Raw genomic sequence first — 22,313 nt, 5'->3', positions numbered from 1 at the left:
CCTCTGTGTTGGACCTAGGGCCTGCTTGATACCATCATACATCCCCTTGATGTTGCCCGTGTCAGCTGCTATCTGTATCTGGGAACAGAGCTGGAGCCAGTAGTCGTTAGCACATCTCCTGGCAGCCTGCTAGACTTTGCTGCGAGCAGCTCGGAGGACCTGCAGGTTGCGCTCACTGGAACAGGCCTTGTATGCTGCTTGAGCTCTCCTCTTTTCCTCAATGACTGGTGTGAACTCCTCAGAGTGGGCTTCAAACCAGTCTGCCGTCTTGTTGGTCTTCTTGCCAAATATGGACAAGGCGGTGTTGTAAATGGTATTCTTGAAATGTTCCCATCTATTGGATGCGTTTGCATCAGCCGGGCCTGGAAGAGATTCCTCAAGTGCTTGTGCAAATTCCTCCACTTTCCTCTGATCCCGGATCTTGCTGGTATCAATGCGAGGTCTTCCTTCCTTTTTCGTGTGATACAGTCGCTTTGCTTGCAGTTTCACTCTGCTGCACACCAGGGAGTGGTCAGTGTCGCAGGCAGCACCCTGATAACTGCGTGTGATCTTGATGCTGGGAAGGCTGGAGCATCTGGAGAGAATCAGGTCGAGCTGGTGCCAGTGCTTTGATCTTGAGTGTCTCCAAGAGACTCTATGTTGGGGCTTCGTGTTGAAGAACGTGTTGCTGACACAGAGACCGTGATGACAGCAAAACTCTAGCAGGAGTTGGCCATTTTCATTCATCTTCCCAGTGCCAAACTGACCTAAGCAAGTGGGCCACGAACTGTGATCAGCACCAACTCTAGCATTGAAATCGCCGAGGATGAACAATGGCTCTTTTACAGGGATCTTCTTGATAGTGGTGGCCAGGTCATCGTAGAATTTGTCTTTGGCTTCTGCTGGAGACGACAGAGTTGGTGCATAAGCACTGATGAGAGTGACAGGTCCTGCTGATGACTGGAGCTGCAGGGACAAAATTCTTTCACTTCCCACAGTAGGTGGGATGATGGATTCCAGCAGGGTATTTCTGACCGCAAAGCCAATGCCATGTTCCCTGGTTTCATTTGCTGGTTTTCCCTGCCAGAACTGTAGAGAACTACAGGTTCTACAGAACTACAGGTTGGTCTACTAAAGACCAACCACATGCTGAGTAAAGAAATATTTTCTTTTGTCTGTTCTAACTCTCTCAACACTCAATTTTAGTGGATGTCCCCTGGTTCTGGTGTTATGTGAGAGTCTAAAGAGCATCTCCCTATCCACTCTGTCCATCCCCTGCATAATTTTGTATGTCTCAATCATGTCCCCCCTCAGGCGTCTCTTTTCTAGGCTGAAGAGGCCCAAACACTGTAGCCTTTCCTCATAAGGAAGGTGCCCCAGCCCCGTAATCATCTTAGTCACTCTCTTTTGCACCTTTTCCATTTCCACTATGTCTTTTTTGAGATGCAGCGACCAGAACTGGACACAATACTCCAGGTGTGGCCTTACCATAGATTTGTTGTGGTTGGCATCTTTCAGTCTCGGAAGACTATGATGTCACACTCTGAATGGTGGTTCTGGAACAGAGTGTCCTCTCCAGTGCGCGAAGCCTGGGTAAAGTAGGTATGGAGGATAGGCTGTTACCCATGCAGCAAATCCCCCCTCTCCACGTCGCTGAAATGGTCCAATGGAAAGGCAGAGGCCAAAACGGTTGGTTCCAGCGGTGTCGCAGGAGTTGCCAGAACGTGACTGTGTTCAGCCATGAACTGTCTCAGGGACTCCAGCTCCAGATTTTGCCTCAAGGTTGACTCCTGAAGCCTTTTCCATAACTGGATGTAGCCACAAGGCAGTGGAGGTTTGGGATCAGAGTTTTCCTTCTCTCAGATGAGCTGCCTTCCCAGGCTGACGAGTCCCATCTACCCGGTGGCTGTTTAGATTTGTACAACGGCATTATGATATTAGCCGTTTTGTTCTCAATACCCTTCCTAATGATCCCAAGCATAGAATTGGCCTTCTTCACTGCCGCCGCACATTGGGTCAACACTTTCATCGACCTGTCCACCACCACCCCAAGATCTCTCTCCTGATCTGTCACAGACAGCTCAGAACCCATCAGCCTATATCTAAAGTTTTGATTTTTTGCCCCAATGTGCATGACTTTACACTTACTGACATTGAAGCGCATCTGCCATTTTGCTGCCCATTCTGCCAGTCTGGAGAGATCCTTCTGGAGCTCCTCACAATCACTTCTGGTCTTCACCACTCGGAAAAGTTTGGTGTCGTCTGCAAACTTTGCAACCTCACTGCTCACCCCTGTCTCCAAGTCATTTATGAAGAGGTTGAAAAGCACCGGTCCCAGGACAGATCCTTGTGGCACACTGCTTTTCACTTCTCTCCATTGTGAAAATTGCCCATTAACACCCACTTTCTGTTTCCTGGCCTTCAACCAGTTCTCAATCCATGAGAGGACCTGTCCTCTAATTCCCTGACTGTGGAGTTTTTTCAGTAGCCTTTGGTGAGGTACCGTGTCGAATGCCTTCCGAAAGTCCAGATATATAATGTCCATGGGTTCTCCCACATCCACATGCCTCCCACATGTCAAGAAAACTGGTTTCTCTTTCATGACCAGAGCACGAATTTACCCAATCGATGTGAGGATAATTGAAGTCCCCCATGATTACAACCCTATGATTACAACCCTATCCCTCCTAGGTATCTAGAAATGTCTCTGATAATTCACAGATCATTACTTTCATACAGGAAATAGAAGACTCCAGTTTGAAGCGGAGCAAACCCAGCACATCGGACACCTGCATGGTTGTCAAGCCAGGCCTTGGTGCCTCCCAGGTGGGTGCTCTGACCTCTGACCTCTGCCACTGAACGATCAGTAGCCTGGCAGAGTTTTCTGCCCCCTCCCTCCCTGACCAATGGGAAGCCAAAATTGGGTGCTGGGTTTGCATCTCTGCTTGGAAAACTGAACCAGGCTTAAAGCAGAAACGGCACTCAGAGAGTCCACAGCCAGTCTTCTGGATTGAACAGGCAGTAAGGAAACTGCTGGAAGTCGTGTCACAATTGCAGGGGTGGTTCCATCCATGAAGCGAGGGGCACCATTCATATCAGGTGGTGGGTGGGGGAGGAGCAGGGGGGTGGAGAAAAGGTCTCTGCTGCTGCCCCCCTTACCAGCCTCTTCCTCCCTGCAAGCTCTTTCTGCAAAGCAGGAAGTGCAGGGCAAGTTCCCAGCTTGCTTCTCCACACTTCCTGCTTTGATTAAGGAAGAAGGAGCACAAGGACCAGGCTCCTTCACCTCTCTCCATCCTCTGCTGGGCTCCTTCAAGGAGGCTGTTGGCAGATAGAGCAGTGAGAGAAGCAGGCAGGGGGAGGACCAGTGCGCACAGTGATCCTGCCTACTTCCCCGCCCCCTTCCTCCATGGCTCTTTAAGCAAAGGGAAATGCAGGTTGGGATCTCTCATGCTGGGATCTCTCCCAATGAGCTCTGCTTTCCTGTGTTGTTGGAAGGCACAGGATCCTCTGTGTGGTGTCTTTGAACAAACAGGAAATGTGCAGTGCATTCCTCGTGTCCCCCCAATTCCTGCTTTGATTCAAAAGCCCACGTGGAGGAAGGAGCTGGGGGAGGGTCTCAGGCGCAGTTGGCTGCCTCAGGCAGCCCAATAGTCTCCGCCGGCTCCACAGGATCAATCCAGAAGCCATTCAGGCAAAGAGAGTCAGAGACGGAAATGTTGGGGGGTGAGTTGGTGCAGGAGACTGACAACATTGGAGAACCTTCCGCAGACAAAGCAGGGGCATGAGTGGGGGCTGCTGCTCTTCTGGGATGGAGCAGAGCTCCCAATGCAGCCTGGCTTTTTGATGATTTAGCAGTCAGCTTTGCACGAAGGAGCTCCGGGAGCTGCGGTCTTCTCGTGCTCCCCAGCCCACCCTCTCAGAACAGAAATTCCACCAATCCCTTTGTAGGTTTTGTGGTTCTTAAGCAAACTCAACACCCAACCAAGAGCCTCCTGTTTCTGCCCACTCACAGGCTCCTGTGGAAGGAATTAAGATTCTGCACCAGTTTCCTTTTTGCTCCACTCTCCAGCGGATGTCTGTCATCGCGCAGGAACTGGGGAAGGACTCCTATGATCTCTACATGAAGGGAGCACCTGAGATGGTGGCCAGCTTCTGCAAAGCAAGCACCAGTACGTGTGTGGTCAGGGCAGAGACCCAGAATGCCAACATGGCCAAAGGTGGGGGCGGGAGGACCAGCCTGGGGGAGCTTGCTCCTACTCAGTATTTGGGCAGCTGCACACCTGACATTTGCTGCAGAGAAGACGGTTGTGTGCTTGTCACATGTGGAAGTGGCGGCACCAGAGGTTGACCCAGTGGGACAGAGGCCAGAGGTCCACCTGGCCCTTAGGATCAGGGACAGTGTCCACTGTGCCATTAGGAGGCAGACAGGGAGGTAGCACACAGGGGCCTGAGCAAGATTGGGCACCCAGGCCCCAGCACTGCACTGGTCCAGTGGTCTGGTCCAGCCAGGTTTCCCAGGCACATGTATATAGTGGTACTACAGAGGTGTTTCTTGCAGCCGCCATAGTGGCCTCTCCTGTGAGTGCTGCCACAAATGTCATTATGCTGCCTGCCTTGCTGACAAAGATCATATCATTTTAATTTAAAAGAGTTGTGTCCCTCCTTTTTCCCAAAGGTGGCAAATAGAGGGTTTTGAAAAATGCACAAAAACCACAATATAAATGGATATAAAAAGTGACACAGAGCCCCCAGTGGCCATTTGTGGTACAGCCAAATTCTTTCATTGGGACTTGGACTCAAGGGGGTGTGGCACCCTCTATTGGTCCAAGTCCAGCACAGGGCAAGACTGCAGTTCTCACCTTTATACGGGGGGGGGGGGGGCACTGGTTTGCCCAAGCAGCAATGGTGGTGGTGAATGCCTTTCTTTCTGTCATTTCCTCAGACTCAGTCCTGCAGCCCCAGAGTTGCCCTGAGTCCTGCCAGGGAGAGTATGACTGGCCTGGTGCTTGGGTTTGTATTCCCAGTCCTGGCTGCTCCTCAACCGCCTCACGGCCCACTCTGCCGACGGGACTCCAGGGGTGCTCCCTTTCTGACTGGGGCTTCTTTCTGCTCCTCCCGCTGTAGTTCCGCCGAACTTTCTCAAGGGGCTGAAGTTCTACACCTCGCAAGGCTTCCGAGTCATCGCGCTGGCACAGAAGACGTTGGCCCTGAGTGAAGACACAGACCTGCAGGGCTTGGAGAGGTCAGCCTCAGAAACAGGGACTTGCGAGTACTGCAGGACCCACCTGGCCCCCTAGGTTGCCGCTGCAAGTGCCTGCAGGTGTCACTGGCCAGGGCAGGGGGGCAGCGGGGGGGGGGAGTTCTCTTCCAAGCATCTTGCGTGTTTCACTGGTGACACGCTGGTTTTTGATCAAAAAAAGGCTTCCAGACGGGAGGAGGGATACTGATTGTCACCAGCACTGGCCAATGTGCATTGTGTGGAGCTGGAAGCAGGGAGCGTGGCTGCCATGTGGGTGTGGAGTGTGTTTCCACCTCAGCCCTGCTGCTCAGTCAGTGTGCCTGGACCCGTCTTGCCAGACACCGCATCGGTGGGTCTCCCCACCGTGTCTCTGCGATTCAGCCAGCAGCAGGTGGTGCTCCTTGGAGGGAGCAGCTCTTGCCGGACCTTCATATGATGGCGGAGGGGGAGGGGAAGCCTCTGAGCACATAGGCCAGCTATTGAAGCCCTTGCGGCGAGGGAGGGAGCTTTTCTCCCCCACTGAACAAAATTTTTTGACTGAGAGCACTTTACGTTGTGTCCAATTTGATGCAGTGCATTTGAAGGTTCAGTCAAGAGGATGTGTCTGGGCATGGAGGTCAAACGATTCCGAAAACAGAAGCACCCGCCTGACACACTCCCAGCCACTGTGGCAGTCTCTGGTCGGGGATGTGTGCTGGCACTGCTGTTTCAGGCCCTCCCTGGCGACAGGCAACCCCTTCGAGGAAGGTTTAAGCCTTGAACTTGCAGTTACTGGGGAGAGCAGCACTCATCCCAGTGAACAGTGTCTTCCCAGTGAGGAATCTTGGCTGGTTTCATTTATAGGAACATCTGGAGTGTCCCAGGACACTGTCCCAGGACAGAGGTTTTCATTGGAAACAATAATTTTAAAAAATCAACAAAAAATTGTGGCCTTTTTTGGGGGGAGAGTGCCGTTTCACTAAGGAGCCCCTCTTCCTTGCTCTTGTTGCACCCCCAGAAATTGCAGTGGGGATAAGGCAGAGGCACATTGGACCTGCCCGGAGTATTGCATCCAGTTCTGGTCACCACATCTCAAAAAGGACATAGTGAAAATGGGAAGGGTGCAGAAGAGGGCGACTAAGATGATTACGGGGCTGGGGCACCTTCCTTATGAGGAAAGGCTACAGCGTTTGGGCCTCTTCAGCCTAGAAAAGAGACGCCTGAGGGGGGACATGATTGAGACATACAAAATTATGCAGGGGATGGACAGAGTGGATAGGGAGATGCTCTTTACACTCTCACGTAACACCAGAACCAGAGGACACCCACTAAAATTGAGTGTTGGGAGAGTTAGGACAGAGGAAAGAATTTCTTTACTCAGCGTGTGGTAGGTCTGTGGAACTCCTTGCCACAGTTTGTGGTGATGGTATCTGGCCTAAATGCCTTTAAAACAGGATAGGACCAATTTCTGGAGGAAAAATCCATTATAGATTACAAGACATGATGTGTATGTGCAACCTCCTGATTCTAGAAACGGGCTATGTTGGAAGCAAGGGAGGGCACCAGGATGGAGGTCTCTTGTTATCTGGTGTGCTCCCTGGGGCATTTGGTGGGTCACTGTGAGATACAGGAAGCTGGACTAGATGGGCCTATGGCCTGATCCAGCAGGGCTGTTCTTATGTTCTTATGCCTGCATTGGGAACAGATGAACTATGCTGGGGTGATTGATTGAATTTTCAGGGGATTCCCAAAAGCTCCCTTCCCTGGTTCTGAACTGAAAGGTTGCCCTGGGCAAGTGCCAATCAGTACCAGCCCCTCAAAATGAACTTTAATTCTGGGGGAGACTTCCTGTTTGGAAGCAGGGAGGGGAGCCCATTTTTTCCTAGAAGAGTGGCCTTGAAGTTTTCGGAATTGTTATGCATACTTTAAAATAAATAAGAAAACTCAACTCTGGACGGAAAAGTTGACAGCTGCTCAGTTAACTGGCCACAGAATCCCTCAGTTTCTCAGATGCCTTATTATTTGGAATGGAGCCTCTGTCCAGTATCACAGAAGAGAAATGGCTTTCTGCTGAGCCAGCAGTACAGGATTGCAGAGTAGCCGGGGGGGGGGTGGTGGAATGCAACCAGAGCAGGCTTCAGAGGGTCTTGGCCTCTTTGAATTGTGACCCTCCTTCTGTAAGCGGCTCTTCTTTTTTCTGGAAAAAGAAAAAGCAGCTCTTTTTCTTTTTTCCTTCCCCTGAGGGCTGGGGATAAGAATAGGCCCTCAGTTTGGCTGTACTTGTCGTAAGAGGCGACTAAACAGCCACTGGGTAGATGGGACTCGTCAGCCTGGGAAGGCAGCTCATCTGAGAGAAGGAAAACTCTGATCCCAAACCTCCACTGCCTTGTGGCTACATCCAGTTATGGAGAAGGCTTCAGGAGTCAACCTTGAGGCAAAATCCGGAGCCGGAGTCCCTGAGGCAGTTCATGGCTGAACACAGTCATGTTCTGGCTACTCCTGCGACGCCGCTGGAACCAACCGTATTGGCCTCTGCCTTTCCATTGGACCATTTCAGCCACGTGGAGAGGGGGGATTTGCTGCATGGGTAACAGCCTATCCTCCATACCTACTTTACCCAGGCTTCACGCACTGGAGAGGACACTGTTCCTGAACCACCATTCAGAGTGCGATACCATAGTCTTCCGAGACTGAAGGATGCCAACATCTTCTTTTTTCCCCAAGTGGAAGTAATTCTGGCTTTTGTCTTGTGAACTTTCAAAGGGAAGATGTGGAGCGTAATCTGACTTTCTTGGGTCTCTTGATCATGGAGAATCGCCTGAAGGCTGAGACGAAGCCAGTCCTGGAGGAACTCAGTGCCGCCCGCATCCGGAGCGTGATGGTCACAGGTACCCCTTTCCCTGGGGAGTAGCTCATTCTGGCTCACTGAAGCAAAGTCTTTGTTCTGCACCTACTAGGATCATGAACCCCTTTCCTTCCCCCACCTTAGTGAGGAAGGGAGCTTCAGCAGTCACATCTCATCTGGGGCCTCCCATGTGAGTCTAATGCCTTCCCCGGGTTGGTTCCCCAACAGGGACACTCAGTGCATGAGCAACAGTCTGCTCCAATCCTGCCTCTTCCACCCATCTCTCCCATCCCTGCAGTGGGGAAGGCTTGGTGGAGCTGAAATGCCCAGCAAGGCGCCTGAAGCTCCAGCCTCAGCACGGCTATGGGTCTAAATCCAGCAGAGTTGAGCAGCAGAGGACCCTTCTTCCGACTGCTCCCCACTAGTGCCCGTTGCTTTGCTGCAAACAACCTATCAGGAGCAGAGGCAATAAAAGAGTTTTTCAAAAACCGCTTTACTTACAGTTCTTGAGCACGTACATCTCTGTTGGTAGCACAGGTCCTAGAGTTTGAACAGGAAATCCTAAAGCTATCGCTTGCTTGCCTGAGTGTGTGCCAGCTCCTGCATGGCTCACTCCAGGAGGCTGGCAGAGCTGATGAGGAAGCTCGCATTTGTTGGAATCCGAGGGAGAGGGAGAGAGAGGAGACTGGAGCAGGGACACACCTCCACAGTCACAGAGAACGAGTAAAACTCTGAGACAGGCAGCCTGGGAGTCATCTGCCTCCAGGACTGGAAGACCTGCCCCTCACTGTCCTACAGATGGGGCAGGATGGGGCTCATTTTCCAATAAGTAATACTTGGAGGCTACAGCAGGGACCGGGCCACTTCTGGCCTGTGGGGCTCCTGCATGACTGGGCACTCTTCTCCTCTGTCCTCCCCCACAGTGATGGGGAGCAGTGCCTGGGAGCAATATCCACCCACCACTGCTTCACCTCCTCTCTGGCAAGAGCAGCATCTTCCCCAGGGCCCTTTGAATGGGGAATGGGACCTGAGTCCTGCCACTGAGCACGACCTTCCACTCTGGATCAAGAACCAGCCCCTTTGGTGTTCCCAGCTTTCCCAGCACCTTTGGTGTCAGGTTTTCTGGAGATTTTGCACATCTGACTCCGGTGCCACTGGTTTAGGCCACCGTCGATTTGAGAGACCCTGATTGTTGTTTGCTTAAAAAAAAGATTTATTTAAAAAAGAGGGGCTGCCCTTGCTGTGGGGCAGAGACTCATCACCAACCCTTCTCAGGTGACAACCTTCAGACAGCCATCACAGTTGCCAAGAACTCCAGGATGATTTCTGACAGCAGCAAAGTGATCCTCGTGGAAGCCAGTGCCCCAAAGGGGCCTAGTTCGGCATCCGTTACCTGGAGACTGATGGAGAAAGTGCACCAGGACTCCGATGAAGGCCACGTAAGATCCCAGTATCGGTATTTGATCTGGGTAGCACAAGTATATATGGGGGGGGGGGAACATTGTGGTTGTAGGCTGTGCCCCCAACCTTATATGTGATTGTGTTCAGATGTCAGAGGAGATCCCATGTGTGGAAGCAATCCTCTCCCTACTCCTGTGTGTTCATTCTGTTGTAAAAGGGGGTTGTGGGTTTTCTAGCAATCAGTAACCAGCAGCAGAACCCTTTTCCTCTGGGAAATTCCACCACCCATTGGTTTGCTCTCAGTAAATGGCAGGAGGCTGTTCAGGTTCCAAAAGAAATGCTTCACTCACAGCAGGCCTCAGTCTCTTCCAGGCAGCCTGAATCCCCTCTTGGAGGGGAACCTCAGAAGTCAGACCACCCCTGCTCCATCTTGAGGAAGCTGCTCTGTCCCCTCTTCAGATCTTGAGGACTCCCTTGAGAACCCTGTGGGGGGCCAACACCCCCTCTTGCCACTGGAGTCAGGACTGACAAAGTCAGCCAAGAACTCTTTAAGACAAAGGACTTCGGGGGGGGGGGGGAGCAGTGGAGCCAAGCTCTCTAAGGGACTGATCCTGCCAGCTTTCCAGCACTGATGCAGCTATGCCAACGGGGCATATGCTGCATCCCGCGGGGGGGGGGGCAGTCCCAGGCCTCCTTAAGGTAAGGGAACATTAGGCTGCATTGTGGCTGCATCAGCACTGGAAAGCTGGATAGGACTGGGGCCTAAGTCACGGACGCACAGAGAGATTCACTGAGCTCTGGATTCCTGTTTCCTCTTTCCCCTTTCACTTTGCTTCAATGACACTTGATGTGCCATTAGTTCAAACTGTACACGGTCCTGGCAAAAGCACAGGCTAGCCAGGTAATCCATGACAGCCGGGCAGGGATCAAGCCTAGAAATAATTCTCAGTTGGTTTCCAGGACACGTCTGTGACCATTGAGGACGCCACAGGTCCTGGCAGCCCAATCAGGGATTTCCATTTTGCCTTGGATGGAAAATCTTTCCAGGTCCTTGTGAAGCACTTCAGCAATTTGCTGCCCAAAGTAAGTTGCAAGGAAAGGGCTGGGGAGTCCTCACTGTGCTGCAGCTGCAGCGGCTCTCGGAGTCCAGAGTGGGGTTTTCCTACTGGGGAAGGAACCTTTCTGCTTCTTTCTGTTTCGTAAGCTGTTGGGCGTTCAACCTGCATATGTTTTTCGGCAGATTCTCCTGAATGGAACAGTGTTTGCCAGGATGTCTCCGGGGCAGAAGTCCAGCCTTGTTGAAGAATTTCAGAAGCTAGAGTAGGTTCCTGGTCAGGGAGGGTTGTGCGCTTTCTCTAAGAGCTGCAGTTGGGCCTGTTTGAGCCCCACCAGGATGAGATGCACACATCTTAGCGCCACTTACTGCTGCTTCTGTGCTAGTGAGAACTTTTCCTCCATCCAGCTCATGCCATGGAGGCTGGATGCTCTTTCTCTGCAAGTGGGCCTGATGGTGAGGAGGGTGGTCCCCCAGCCAGGGGTCTTCTATCAGCATCCCTTAAGGCTGCTTCAGACAGGGAGGGATTCTTACCCCATTTGCATACAGCCAGCAACTCTGCATGCATTGCCACAGTGATCAGCGCTCATGCCTGCATATGCAGATGCGCTTGGCCCTCGTTCCTCCATGCACTTGACCATGTGCGTGATTGTCATGTATGGGAGTGAGTGTGCATGCAGGCTGTATGGTATTTCCTTCATGGTTATTCCATTCATATAAGGGATTTTTTTGCATTTGAATCAATGCTTGAAATCCATCAACGATCCCCCTGCTTTGTTTACTACAAGGAGAAATGAGCACTTTGGGCTGCTCTCCCAGGAGAGTCGCACTCCAGTTGCAACGTCTCTCTGAGATTCTTCCAGTCAGCAACCAGGTGCCTACCAGACATTGGTCACTTGTGCACCAGAGCTGGGGATTTCATCCCACAAGGCATTGTTGGCAGCTCATGCCAGGATCTCTCCGTACAGTCGGTGGGGCTGGCACACGTGTGTACCCGAAATGGCGTGCACAAATCATAGTGCAGGAAAGAAACAAACTGTTAATTTGTGTTCTCTCCTGTCTTCCAGCTACTATGTGGGGATGTGTGGAGATGGAGCCAATGACTGTGGGGTAGGTTCTTGTGAGGACGCATGCCATCCTTTTGTATGTCATGGTTGTTGCCTATCCGGTTCCCTTCCCTTATGGACAGAGTGGGTCATACATTCAAATAGAATTCACAACAGCCTGTAGTGGGGCAGGGAGACCATGCTGGGGAGGCATCGGGTTTTTGGTTAGCTAATGTATGTAGCGCACTTCATGTGACCTGTTAGCCTATCAGTTGACTAATAATCATTTGCTACAACTGAAGCCCAGGGAAGTCAGTGTGTGAAGCTGAGGGAGCTGGAGGGGGGACAATGCTACAGGTTGCTCCTGATTCCCTTGTGGAGTGATAGTGGGGATGTGCAAATTCTGCTCTTAACATTGTGAAGTGAGAGGGTCCCTGCCAAGACATGCTGGCCAAAGGAGTCTGCAGAGGAGAAGCTCTTTGTGCTGCTCCCTCCTCACTCTGTTTGCTTCTCTGCAGTATTCAGGTCCTGCCCTGGCAAAGGCCTTCCTGTTGGCTCACAATAACAAAGCAAACTGTCACAGAAGATGCAGGAGGCTGAGCTGCCTCCTGGATGGCCCTAGATGGCTTCTCCAGAGCTGGTGCCATAGCCCTGTGGCCTGGGGTCCCCTTCCTCCCACCTTCCCAGGCCAGAAGATCTTTCAGAAGCCTCTGGGAAGGCGAGAGGGGGACTGACTCACCAGGATGGTACAGATGCAGTGCTCTTTCTGTGTGTCCATTTGGAGGCCAGAAGGGGGCCACTGCTCCCCTTTGCCTTCCCCTTCGCCTACTGGGGCAGCTTTGTTTTGGGGCATCCGCAGAAAGTGTGCTCAGGACTGGAGCCTGTCAGCAAAGGTTTGCACTTTGGTCCACAGTAGCTCATGAGCTCTTTACTCATCCTTTCTGGAAATGGTTTCTGCCAGTAGTATAATAATAACTGGTATTTATATACCGCCTTTCTGGTCATCGGATTACTCTCTGACTCTATTCAAGGCGGTTTACATAGGCAGGCATTTCTAAACCCCTCAAGGAGATTTTTACAATCATAGAGAGAGGTTCTGTCTTTCAAGAACCAACAACATTTCAGGTGGATCTTCCTGGTTTGGTCTCACTTCTGGCCCCCAGTTCTCCCAGCAGGCTGACAAGCAGCTCCATCTCTCACATGGAGGGCAGCCAAGATGCTTCTTGCTCACACCAAGAGCAGGTGGAATCACTTGTCAGCTGCTTCAAGGTCTCGCCATTCTCAGCCGTTCAGGGAGCTGCTGGTGGCCTCGAACTGGCAACCTTCTGATGTTATCTTCGGGCTAACGGAGGCTCTACCCTCTAGACCAGACCTCCTGCCCAGACCAGACTTCCTGCCTCCTGACCAGTATCCCCTCCCCCCATCAGTTCCCCGATCTCACCATTTCTGTATTCTTTTTGATGTGCCTTTTGGTTAGCGTAGAGTCATCCCAGCTGCCTTCTCCAGAGTCAGGCTAAGACTGTCCACACTGACCGGCAGCAGCGGCTCTCCACTGTTCTCGCCCCTCCCTGGAGATGCTGCCAGGGATTGAGCCTGTGAAAAGCACACTGTCAGAAAGCACAGTTGCACTTTTTTGCTATAAATCAGCTGTTTTCAACCACTGTGCTGTGGCACACTGGTGTGCCGTGAATGGTCTGCAGGTCATTTATTAATAGAGCCATTGGGGGATGTGAGCCCTCTGCTCACAGTACAGTGTGCCTTGACAATGTTAGTGCCTTGACCGTGTGCCATGAGATGAAAAAGGTTGAAAATCACTGCTATAAATAATAAACAAATTTTTTTTTAAAAAAAAATGTCAGTGGAAAAAATACCAGTGCTTCATGGTACCTGTTTTCTAGTAAGAAAGGGTTTCTTCTTCCACTGAAAGCCAAGGGAGGCTTTTTCACTATTGGCAAGTGTGCATGAGGAGTAGGGGGAGGGGACAGGGTAGTAGTGTAACTAGAGGGGGTGCAAAGCACTAAGTTGTGCAGGGAGCCTCACTGCGGGGTGCAAGCGACTTCTCCCTTTCAAAGCCATTCTGGGAGGTGAGAGCAAAATGGAGGCATTCGCTAGAGCAGGGGTCTGCAAATTTTTTGACCAGAGGGCCGCATCAAATATCTGGCATGGTGTTGGGGGCCAGAAAAAAAATTTAAATATAAAATTTACATAAATAAATTAGAGATGGAACTTAGATGAGTGAATCAATGAATGAATGGACTCATTCATTCAACCTCTCTGGCCCTCCAGACTCAACCAGAGCATAGTTCCATTCATGTTCGGCCAAGTGGGCCAGAGGCTTTCAGGGGTCAAGAGGCTGGCCACGGGCTGGACAGAAGCTCACCACAGGCCGCATCTGGCCCCTGGGCCAGGGCTTGGAGACCCCTGTGCTAGAGCATTTGCTTCCATTTTGCTCCCACTGCCCGCAATGAATCCGAGACTCCCTGCAAAACTTAGTGCTTTGTGCCCCTTCTGGCTAAACTACTTGCACAGGCACAGTTTGAATATTAATTCCCCCCCCCCCCAGGTCTCCATTGCTTCAGATTGCAGCTGCCCCTCTGGGAATGTGTCATTGTTACTGAAAGCATTTAAAAGGCCCAAATAGGCATTGCTCATTCCATGAAATTTGGCCCTGAGAGCGGTTGTCTCTGAACAACAAAAGGAAAGCTCAGGCAACAGCCTTCTGGGCACTTGTGCGCAGAATCATGGCCCACTTTGTTGCATATTCCTGGGATGAAGTACGGAGTTTGGGGGAATCCAGGGTCATACTTTATATGAACTACAGAGCTTGATTTTTCTAGTTGAGACCCACATTCTGTGGCTAGGAACTCATTTGTATATTTACACACATTTCTTAATAAGGTAAAGATATATGCGGTCAAATATGTGCATGTTTCCCATTCTTGGTTTCCTCTCCACGTGTCACCCTTTGCTAGCCCCAGGCAGAGAGATGTGACGGACTGCCACTTTCCCAAAACCTGCCAATGTCATTCCTAGAAGCCGAGGAGACTAAACAGGAGGCCTGTTTTTCCTCCTCCAGTGACGGTGTGTGTGGTGTTTTTGCAGGCTTTGAAAATGGCCCATGCTGGGATCTCCCTTTCGGAGCAAGAGGCCTCGGTGGCATCGCCCTTCACCTCCCAAATTGCCAACATTCAGTGTGTACCACAATTAATAAGGTACTCTTGAAAGTTCGTCCTAAAATTCTTTACGATCAGGGTCTGAGATGTGACTAACCAGGTCTACTCAGAAGTAAGTCCTATTGTGTTCAATGGGACTTACTCCCAGGAAAGTGAGTGAAGCCTATACACACTTTCCTGGGAGTAAACCCCATTGACTCAATGGGACTTACTTCTGAGAAGCTAGGCATAGGATTGTGCCCAAAAGAATATTAATGTTCAGTTGAGGTTTCTTTGTGAGAGTTCCTGGTTAGGATGATGTCTTGGGACGGAGATCCTTGGAATGTGGAAAGCCAGGGGAGGTGGGCGGTTGTCTTATCCACACCCTCTCAAGAGAATGGGATGGTGTATGTCTGCGCAGGAACAAAAGAAGTTGTTTAGAGCAGGGCAAGGGAGCTCAAGCTAGTAGAGGCACCCTGGGGGGAGTCTCCATGTGGGTACCCAGTGTGAGGGAACAGGTCTGCTGCCTGCCTGGGAGAAACACTGATGCAGCTTTGAATGTGGCCATGGAAACAAAGCCAGTTCCACTGAAACACCCCCCCCCCCCGCATCTCCAGCATCCTCTTTCCTCCCAGGAAGTGCTGTGCATGCTGCAGCTCAAGATTCTGTCAGGTTCTTCAAGGTTCCTACAAAGGCGGCCTATGGAAACCAGCCCACTCTGATGCCTCTTACTGGCCTTGTGCAGCAGTGCCACAAGGGCACTTGGTGACCATGGTGCAAGCAGTGGTCAGGATGGTCAGTGGAGCTTCCATACTCTGGTCCTCTGAGTGAGGAGAGACCTGCAAGTGCCACAGGTTTTGCCGGCTCTTTCAGCATCTGAACCGGTTTGAGAAGGTTTCCTGCTACCCTTTAACAGACTGTCTGTTTCTCCTTTCTGGCACAGGGAAGGTCGCGCCTCTCTTGTGTCTTCCTTTGCAGTGTTCAAATATCTGACCATGTATGGCATGATTCAGTTCATTGGTACTGCTCTGCTTTATTGGGTATGTGTTGACATGTATCACTCAGGGTTGAAGTGTGGGTTGGCTGTGCTGTCATTTTCTGCTGCAGAAAGTGCTCTTAGAGCTGGGAAGTCTTCCTTTCACCTGGCAACCCAAATCCATGCTCAGTGTCACAGTTCTCCTTGGTAAAGGCATCTAGTTATATGAAGTAGTGGGGCAAATTTGTGAAGAGAAGGCAGGATCCCGTCATTGAAAAGCTTAACGCAGTGGTTCTCAAACGTTTAGCACTGGGACCCACTTTTTAAGAATGAGAATCTGTCAGGACCCACTGGAAGTGATGTCATGACCAGAATTGATATCGTCAAGCAGGAAAATGTTTAACAGTCCTAGACTGCAGTCCTACCCATGCTTTCCCAGAAGTAAGTCCCATGGACTATCACTGTTAAAAGTATAGATCTGTCACATTTCCCCAGTTGCAGTCACATACCATGATAGCATCGTTCTATATTAAAAATAAAATATTGAAATGAATGGGGATCCAGCTGAAATTGGCTCACGACCCACCTAGTGGGTCCCAACCCACAGTTTGAGAAACACTGGCTTAAGGTGAGAGTTCAGGCACTTAAACAACTTTATCTCGTGCTCCAAACAGCATGGAAATTATAATTTAAGGAACATGATTTATCCATGTTTTCTCCCACTCTGGGACTTAAAGCAACTCACAACAAGAACATTTAAACCATCCACACCAATCATATCATCAAAGCGAAAGTCAGACGGCAGCAGCAAAAGGCTTCATCCAAAGCTCCCGAATCGGAACCTGAGGAGAGGCCTGGAGAAGGCCTGCTGAGGGAGCCCGGTCTTTAGCCTCTGATGGGAAAGCAGCAGGGCTTCACCCCACACTCAGAGCAGGCAGGCTGGCATGGGCGGCTGTTTAGGGGTGGGGAAGGGGAGGAACCAGAGTGTGTGCCAAAGGTGAGAAGGGATGAATTCAGCATCAGTGACTTTAGCTGGATCCTACGCCCCATTTATCAACCCAACAGAGCCCCGGCTCTCCTCTCCAATGCAAAATGGCTGGCGCAGGTCTGGGTACACCTAGGAGGTGGCAAAGGGGGCAAATACTCCTTCAGGACTGTTCCCGTCACAGGATGCAGAATGTGTCACATTGGTGTGGCTGCTATCAGTGGGGGAGGGTGGTTCACAGGATTGGGCTGTAAGAAACTTGACATACAAATGATTTTCTCCTTTCAGCAACTACAGATTTTTGGCAATTACCAGTACCTCATGCAGGATGTCTGCATCACCCTTCTTGTGTGCCTGACAAGTAAGCAGCTCACCCTTTTGCTGACCATGGACAGAATCGTCTTATCCCAGATATGCTGCCAGGCCTCTTCTTCATTCAGATCCACCCCATGCTCGGGTGTGATCTGGTTTCTTCACCGAGATGAATGGCAGAGGAAGCTGATGGGGGGAGGGGTTCCTTGAGCAGGCGGAGCCTCCCACTTGTTCCAGTCAGCAGGGCTGTCCACATCAGACTGGTCTGGCAAACCACACCCAGGTCCAGCTCTGGGCATGTGTTTTTGGGCATGTGCTTCTTCAGAAAACAAACAGGTTGGGCATCCCTTATTCCAATGCTTGGGTGTCCTGGTTTTGGGATTTTTCCGTATTTTGGAATTCTGAATAAAGGAACTCAACCTGTAGATTCATGCAAACACAGGGGAACTCTCCAGACAGTCGCAGAGGCTCCAGCAGCAGAGTTGGAGCAGCGTCTCCAACGAGGGAACTCCCCAATTTCTGTGGACCTTGTGGTAACACCACTGTGTGCTTCATACCACCAGAAGCTCCACCAGTACTTCAAGTGTGTTGATGGGGAACAGTTGTCAGATTGGGACATAATGTCAGCATTCACAATGAGAGTCTCCACTGTGGAGAGGTTCTGGATTTCATGGCCTCCAGGACTACTGTGGGCCTGTAAGATTACGTCAAACCCACACATGTGGCAGAGCTCACACTTGATTTGGCGTTTGTGGCTGGACAGGATGCAACCTTTTCAGGGGCATGTGGCTAGGTGGAGATTGCCCTGCACCCTCAGACCTGCGAGGCATGATTCTGCTCGGTCCCACCTGGCTCACAGGCTGCCTTCTGTCCTTTAGAGCCCTGTGGCAGTAGAGCCCTTTTGTGTGCCACAAGAGGTGGGGTACCCTTGCCTCATCAGAAGCACTTCTGCAGGCAGATGCTTCTGAACAGAAGGCTTAAACGAGAAAGGCTTTCCCAGAATGAAGAACACTCCTGGCTTCCTGGTCAAGGGTCCTCTCCACCCTCAGAAAAAGAATGTTGACTGAGTGCCATGAGTTTGCTTTCTGCAATGGAAAAGTGTGTCCTGTCCGGTGCCCCCAAGATGCTCTCCTTCGTACAAGGGACTGGAGGGGGAGGTCCCTGAATGCCAAGATTTGGATTTGGAAAAGCCAGTCTTCTGGAGGTGGCCATCTTTTCTATTCTGCCTCCATTGTTCCCTGTGTTTGTCAGGGTTTGCTGAAGACCTTATACAGCTTCCGTTTCAGCCAGTTCTGCTTTTGGTGTTTTCTTGGACTGGTATTTCCCCTGTGAAGTACATTTTCTCCTGGGACAGGACGAGGCAGGCTCCCACAGGGGGACGTAGACACATCTGTGTTTCGTGGACCTGCTGCTGGAGCCAATGGGAGGCACCTCTGCTCAAGTGAACCCTCTCCATCCACTCTAGAACATGCGTTTGTTGTGTTCTTCTCCTGCGCTCTGTTCCTTGTTCACCCACGGCTCACCTGGAACTCTCTCTTTTTTCCTACTAGTGAGCTTGACCCACGCCTATCCCAAGCTGGCCCCCTACCGCCCCCCTGGACAACTCCTCTCGCCGCCACTGCTGCTTTCCGTCGTTCTGCATGTCTGCTTTGCCCTCATCCTACAGACCATTGCCTTCCTGCTTGTGAAACACCAGCCGTGGTACTCAGAGCTGCGCCATCACAGGTCAGCTTCCCCACCAGATCACTGCTTCCCATCAGGGGATGGTGGGCAAGGGGGGTCTTTTTCCTTAGCTTCAGCTGGTGGTAGTGTCTGTTTCCTAAGCTTGGGAGTGCTGGGGCACATAGCTCCCCTTCTCCAGAAGTTACTTTCTGACCCACAGAGTCCTGCCCCCTATTCCTGGCTGTGTGGACCTCTTTGGCACACCCCGTCATGGCAGACTCTCAGACAGTTCTCCAGGGCTGAGCCCTGCCTCAAACTAAGTCCCCCCCCCCCCCACATACTTGAGGAGGGCACACATTTTCGCAGTGAGGGCAGGCAGCAAAGGGAAGGACAGCAAAGGAGAAAGGCCAGTGGGATGGAAGAGATGATTCCCAAGGCTTCTCTTTCAGCGGGTGCCCCCTTGGAGACCAGCCCCTGTTCCCAGGCAACAGAACGGCCAACACCACAGCCCTAGCGCATAGGGTCTTGAGCTACGAGGACGCCACCCTCTGGCCTTTGGTCACCATCCACTGCATCATCCTGGCGTTCGTGTTCTCCAAGGGAAAGCCTTTCCGGAAGCCCATCTACACCAATTGTGAGTGAGCACTGGGGACCCCTGGCTTGTTTGATGGCTTGCTGGTGAATTTTTGGGCAAATTCTGCTCTTTGCCTCTGCTCCAAGCAGCTTGCAGCATGTAGATCACAGCATCAAACAATGTAAGCAAGTTCAATATTCAGGAAAGGCACAATGAAAACCAGAGAGACCAGCTTAAGAACTTCAGGCTGGCCGACTGTAGAGCCCTCTGGACTGCTGTCAAGGCACGGGCAGGATGTGTGTGCCATGGGATGTTCTCTGCCTGATGTTGCCCCATCAGCACCTTGGCCACGAGCCCATGGCCCTCACTGCCAACTCTGTTGCCTCCCGTCACCTTTACTCTTTGCTCTGTGAGCAACCCAGTGAAGTTGGGTAACCCACGCTTCAAGGCCTTCCTGGGTGGCGCTGAGCCGCTACAGCTGTGTTTGTCGAAGCAGGTGCAGGGCCAACATGTGGATGTGTTTCCAGGAATGGTTTCAGTGCATGCTTTAAGAAGAGCTGTTCAGTAGATCAGCACTTCCCAAACGTTTTGGCACCAAGACGTATTTGAACACGACAATCTACTGTGGCCCGCTAGACATAAAAAGAGATCTAGAAAGAAATATGTATTTATCCTTAATAATAAAATTATTAATTAATAATAATTGGGGTTCTGTGAGGCCGAGGCTGCTGGAGACCTTACGTATAGTATGTGTGTAGGTGTTTGCTAGACTCTCCCTCAAAATGGAGTTCACAGGACTGTTCCCTCAAATCCTTCCATTCCACAGTCATTCCAGGGTAAAAGATGTGCAGTTAGGGACTTCCAGGTCAGACAAAAGGATGAAACTGGTTTCATGCTAATTACTAGACACGCTTCCCGCTGTGTAGGTGCTGAAAGAATTGTACATGCATCATTTCAGTCACCCTTAAAGGGGCCCTGGGAGCGGGTCCATCAGTTCTCTCCCTGTTACAGTCCGAGAAGAGGCTGAGGCGGTGGAGCGTGGAATGCATCATTCTAAGTAGATCTTTGAGACAGGCTCACATGCTGTGTGTGGGTCACCCATGAAGGGCCTGCCTGTTGGCCTTTGCCTGCAGTGCTGTTTTCAGGAGGGCTCTGGCTGATGTTTGCAGGCAGCCAATGGAGAGGAAGGGCTTTTTCCTTCTCCACGGCTGCCCCAAGGATCAAAGGCTTGCCTTGAGTTCCAGTGTCACATGTGAACCTGCTTGCGAGAGAAACTCAGCCCTGTGGGAGTAGCTCAGGGTTGCTCTGTTGGCTTTCCAGACATCTTCTGCTGCCTGCTGAGTGTCCAGCTGGGCCTCTCCCTTTTCCTCTTCTTCACCAACATTGACGCTGTGTTCAAGGGGATGGAGGTAAGTCCTGGAGGTGCTCGCAGTTGTCTCTCCTACCTACCCTGGGAGCGCCCCTTGGCTCCCTGATCCTGACAGCCAGTGGCTAAAGAGGCGGTCCTTCCCTTGGAACAAGCCCAGAAAGGGCTCTGCTGGGCCCCCGGGGCCTGCTAATCTGCCTGGATTGGAGGGCTGCTACGTGAGAACCACATCTTGGGCCTGCTGTGCTGCAGAAGTACATGAAGACTCATGGCCTGGGCTCTCTTTCCTCACAGCTTCTCTGCACCCCGATCATCTGGAGGATTTATGTGCTGGTCATGCTGCTGGTCACGTTTGCAGTGTCGTTTGTGGTGGAGGTAAGCAGGGCAGCCATGCCTGTGGCCTTGTCCCACTGGAATGTACGTGTTGCTCTCCCTCTCACAAGGTCAGGACCCAGCGCTGGGCTTCCTTGGTGTACTGGATGCAGAGGGGAGGGGCCATCAGCACCTCCTCCTCCTCAGCTGTGGGCAGACAGGGGCCCCAAGCAGGCTGCAAAACAGGCTTGATGTCTTGTGCTGGCATTGCCCAACTGCAGCTTCTTTGTGCCCATCGTCAAGATGGACTTGGGCATCATTTGGAAACTGAGGTGGGCTCTTGGAGAGCTCCAAGAGGGTCCTTGCAAAGACCCTCCTTTCCCTTTGCAGCCTCCCAGGTATCAGGGAGGACAGGTGGCTATGGTGGGAGTTGTCCCTGAATACACGGAGTGCCCTGCGTTGGCCTTCCTGCCCCCTGTGGTTGGTGTCCCAAGCCAGCAAGCAGGGAGGAAGATGCCCTTCACCTCTGCGAAGCACTAGGTCTTGCTAGGCAGGGCTGGGCAGACTCTGCAGGGATGCTTTTCCTCTCCCCTCCACATTCCATCCAGCATCACACAGGCCCAAGTTGCCCAGTGTTCTGGTTTTCAAGGGACTTCAAACAGAGGGAGGTCGCAGCAACCTCTTCTGCAAGCACTAAGGGCTGGAAATCTCCTTCAGGATCCTGGACTGGAGATTTGGCGAAGGGACCTCAGCAAGCAGAGCCCAGCTCTGGCGATAGGAAGGGAAGGCCCAGAGCGTCTGGATTCAGGGAGGCAACATCCCTTCAGGTCTGGGCTGAGGCTCTGCAGTGCGGCTGGGCCTAAGTCATGCTCCTCCCCCTTGGCAGGCTTGGGTACCCTTGCTGGGCACACGGCCAGGAATCCTGAACCTCTGCTCTCCCCTCCCGCCAAAGAGGAAGCGCACAGCCTGTTTCTCTTTTCTTGCAGGACGTCATCCTGCAGAACCGGCATGTCTGGCAGCAGATCAAGGCTTGGTGTCGCTTCCGCTCCCAGAGCCAGTACCGCAAGTGGCAGAGGAGGCTGGAGCGGGAGGCGTCATGGCCGCCTGTGAATCAGAGAGACTTTGCACACGGCAGCGAGGCGTACACAAACCCCAGCTATGAACACGACGACAACTAGCCGGCAAGCCACGGCCAGTGGAGAGGAGGCCACCACCAAGCACGGTCTGACCAACCTACAGGTCTGGCGCGGACCAGGCCTGGGAGGTGTGTGGCCAGGACCCTGTGGGCACCATGTCGGGAAGGCCCACCCACCGACTGGAGTGGGCTGTTTTCGCTCAGTTACAAAATGGTTATAGTAAATTACAGGTTGACACCGCTGCCGGGGCAAGAGGGCCATTCCTCTTCAGGGGGGTGAAGCTGGTTCTGCAGCC

General features: G+C 51.9%; 1 protein-coding gene across 1 annotated transcript in view; it reads left to right on the top strand.

Moving 5' to 3' along the window:
• Window positions 1–22,060, top strand: part of LOC136645361 (probable cation-transporting ATPase 13A5) — a 40,443-nt gene extending 18,383 nt beyond the window's left edge. The window contains exons 15-30 of the mRNA XM_066621587.1: window positions 2,719–2,805; window positions 3,992–4,148; window positions 5,104–5,221; window positions 7,961–8,085; window positions 9,318–9,481; window positions 10,404–10,526; window positions 10,684–10,763; window positions 11,565–11,607; window positions 14,646–14,755; window positions 15,639–15,735; window positions 16,945–17,017; window positions 18,519–18,693; window positions 19,080–19,264; window positions 20,525–20,613; window positions 20,865–20,945; window positions 21,869–22,060. Of these exons, the coding sequence (XP_066477684.1) occupies window positions 2,719–2,805; window positions 3,992–4,148; window positions 5,104–5,221; window positions 7,961–8,085; window positions 9,318–9,481; window positions 10,404–10,526; window positions 10,684–10,763; window positions 11,565–11,607; window positions 14,646–14,755; window positions 15,639–15,735; window positions 16,945–17,017; window positions 18,519–18,693; window positions 19,080–19,264; window positions 20,525–20,613; window positions 20,865–20,945; window positions 21,869–22,060 (1,899 nt within the window). The remainder of the gene's footprint in view (window positions 1–2,718; window positions 2,806–3,991; window positions 4,149–5,103; window positions 5,222–7,960; window positions 8,086–9,317; window positions 9,482–10,403; window positions 10,527–10,683; window positions 10,764–11,564; window positions 11,608–14,645; window positions 14,756–15,638; window positions 15,736–16,944; window positions 17,018–18,518; window positions 18,694–19,079; window positions 19,265–20,524; window positions 20,614–20,864; window positions 20,946–21,868) is intronic.
• The last annotated feature ends 253 nt before the right edge of the window (window positions 22,061–22,313 follow it).

The sequence above is a fragment of the Tiliqua scincoides genome, chromosome 3 (assembly GCF_035046505.1).
Source record: "Tiliqua scincoides isolate rTilSci1 chromosome 3, rTilSci1.hap2, whole genome shotgun sequence".
NCBI classification, from domain to species: Eukaryota; Metazoa; Chordata; class Lepidosauria; order Squamata; family Scincidae; genus Tiliqua; species Tiliqua scincoides.
This window is presented reverse-complemented; position numbering and strand designations above follow the sequence as displayed.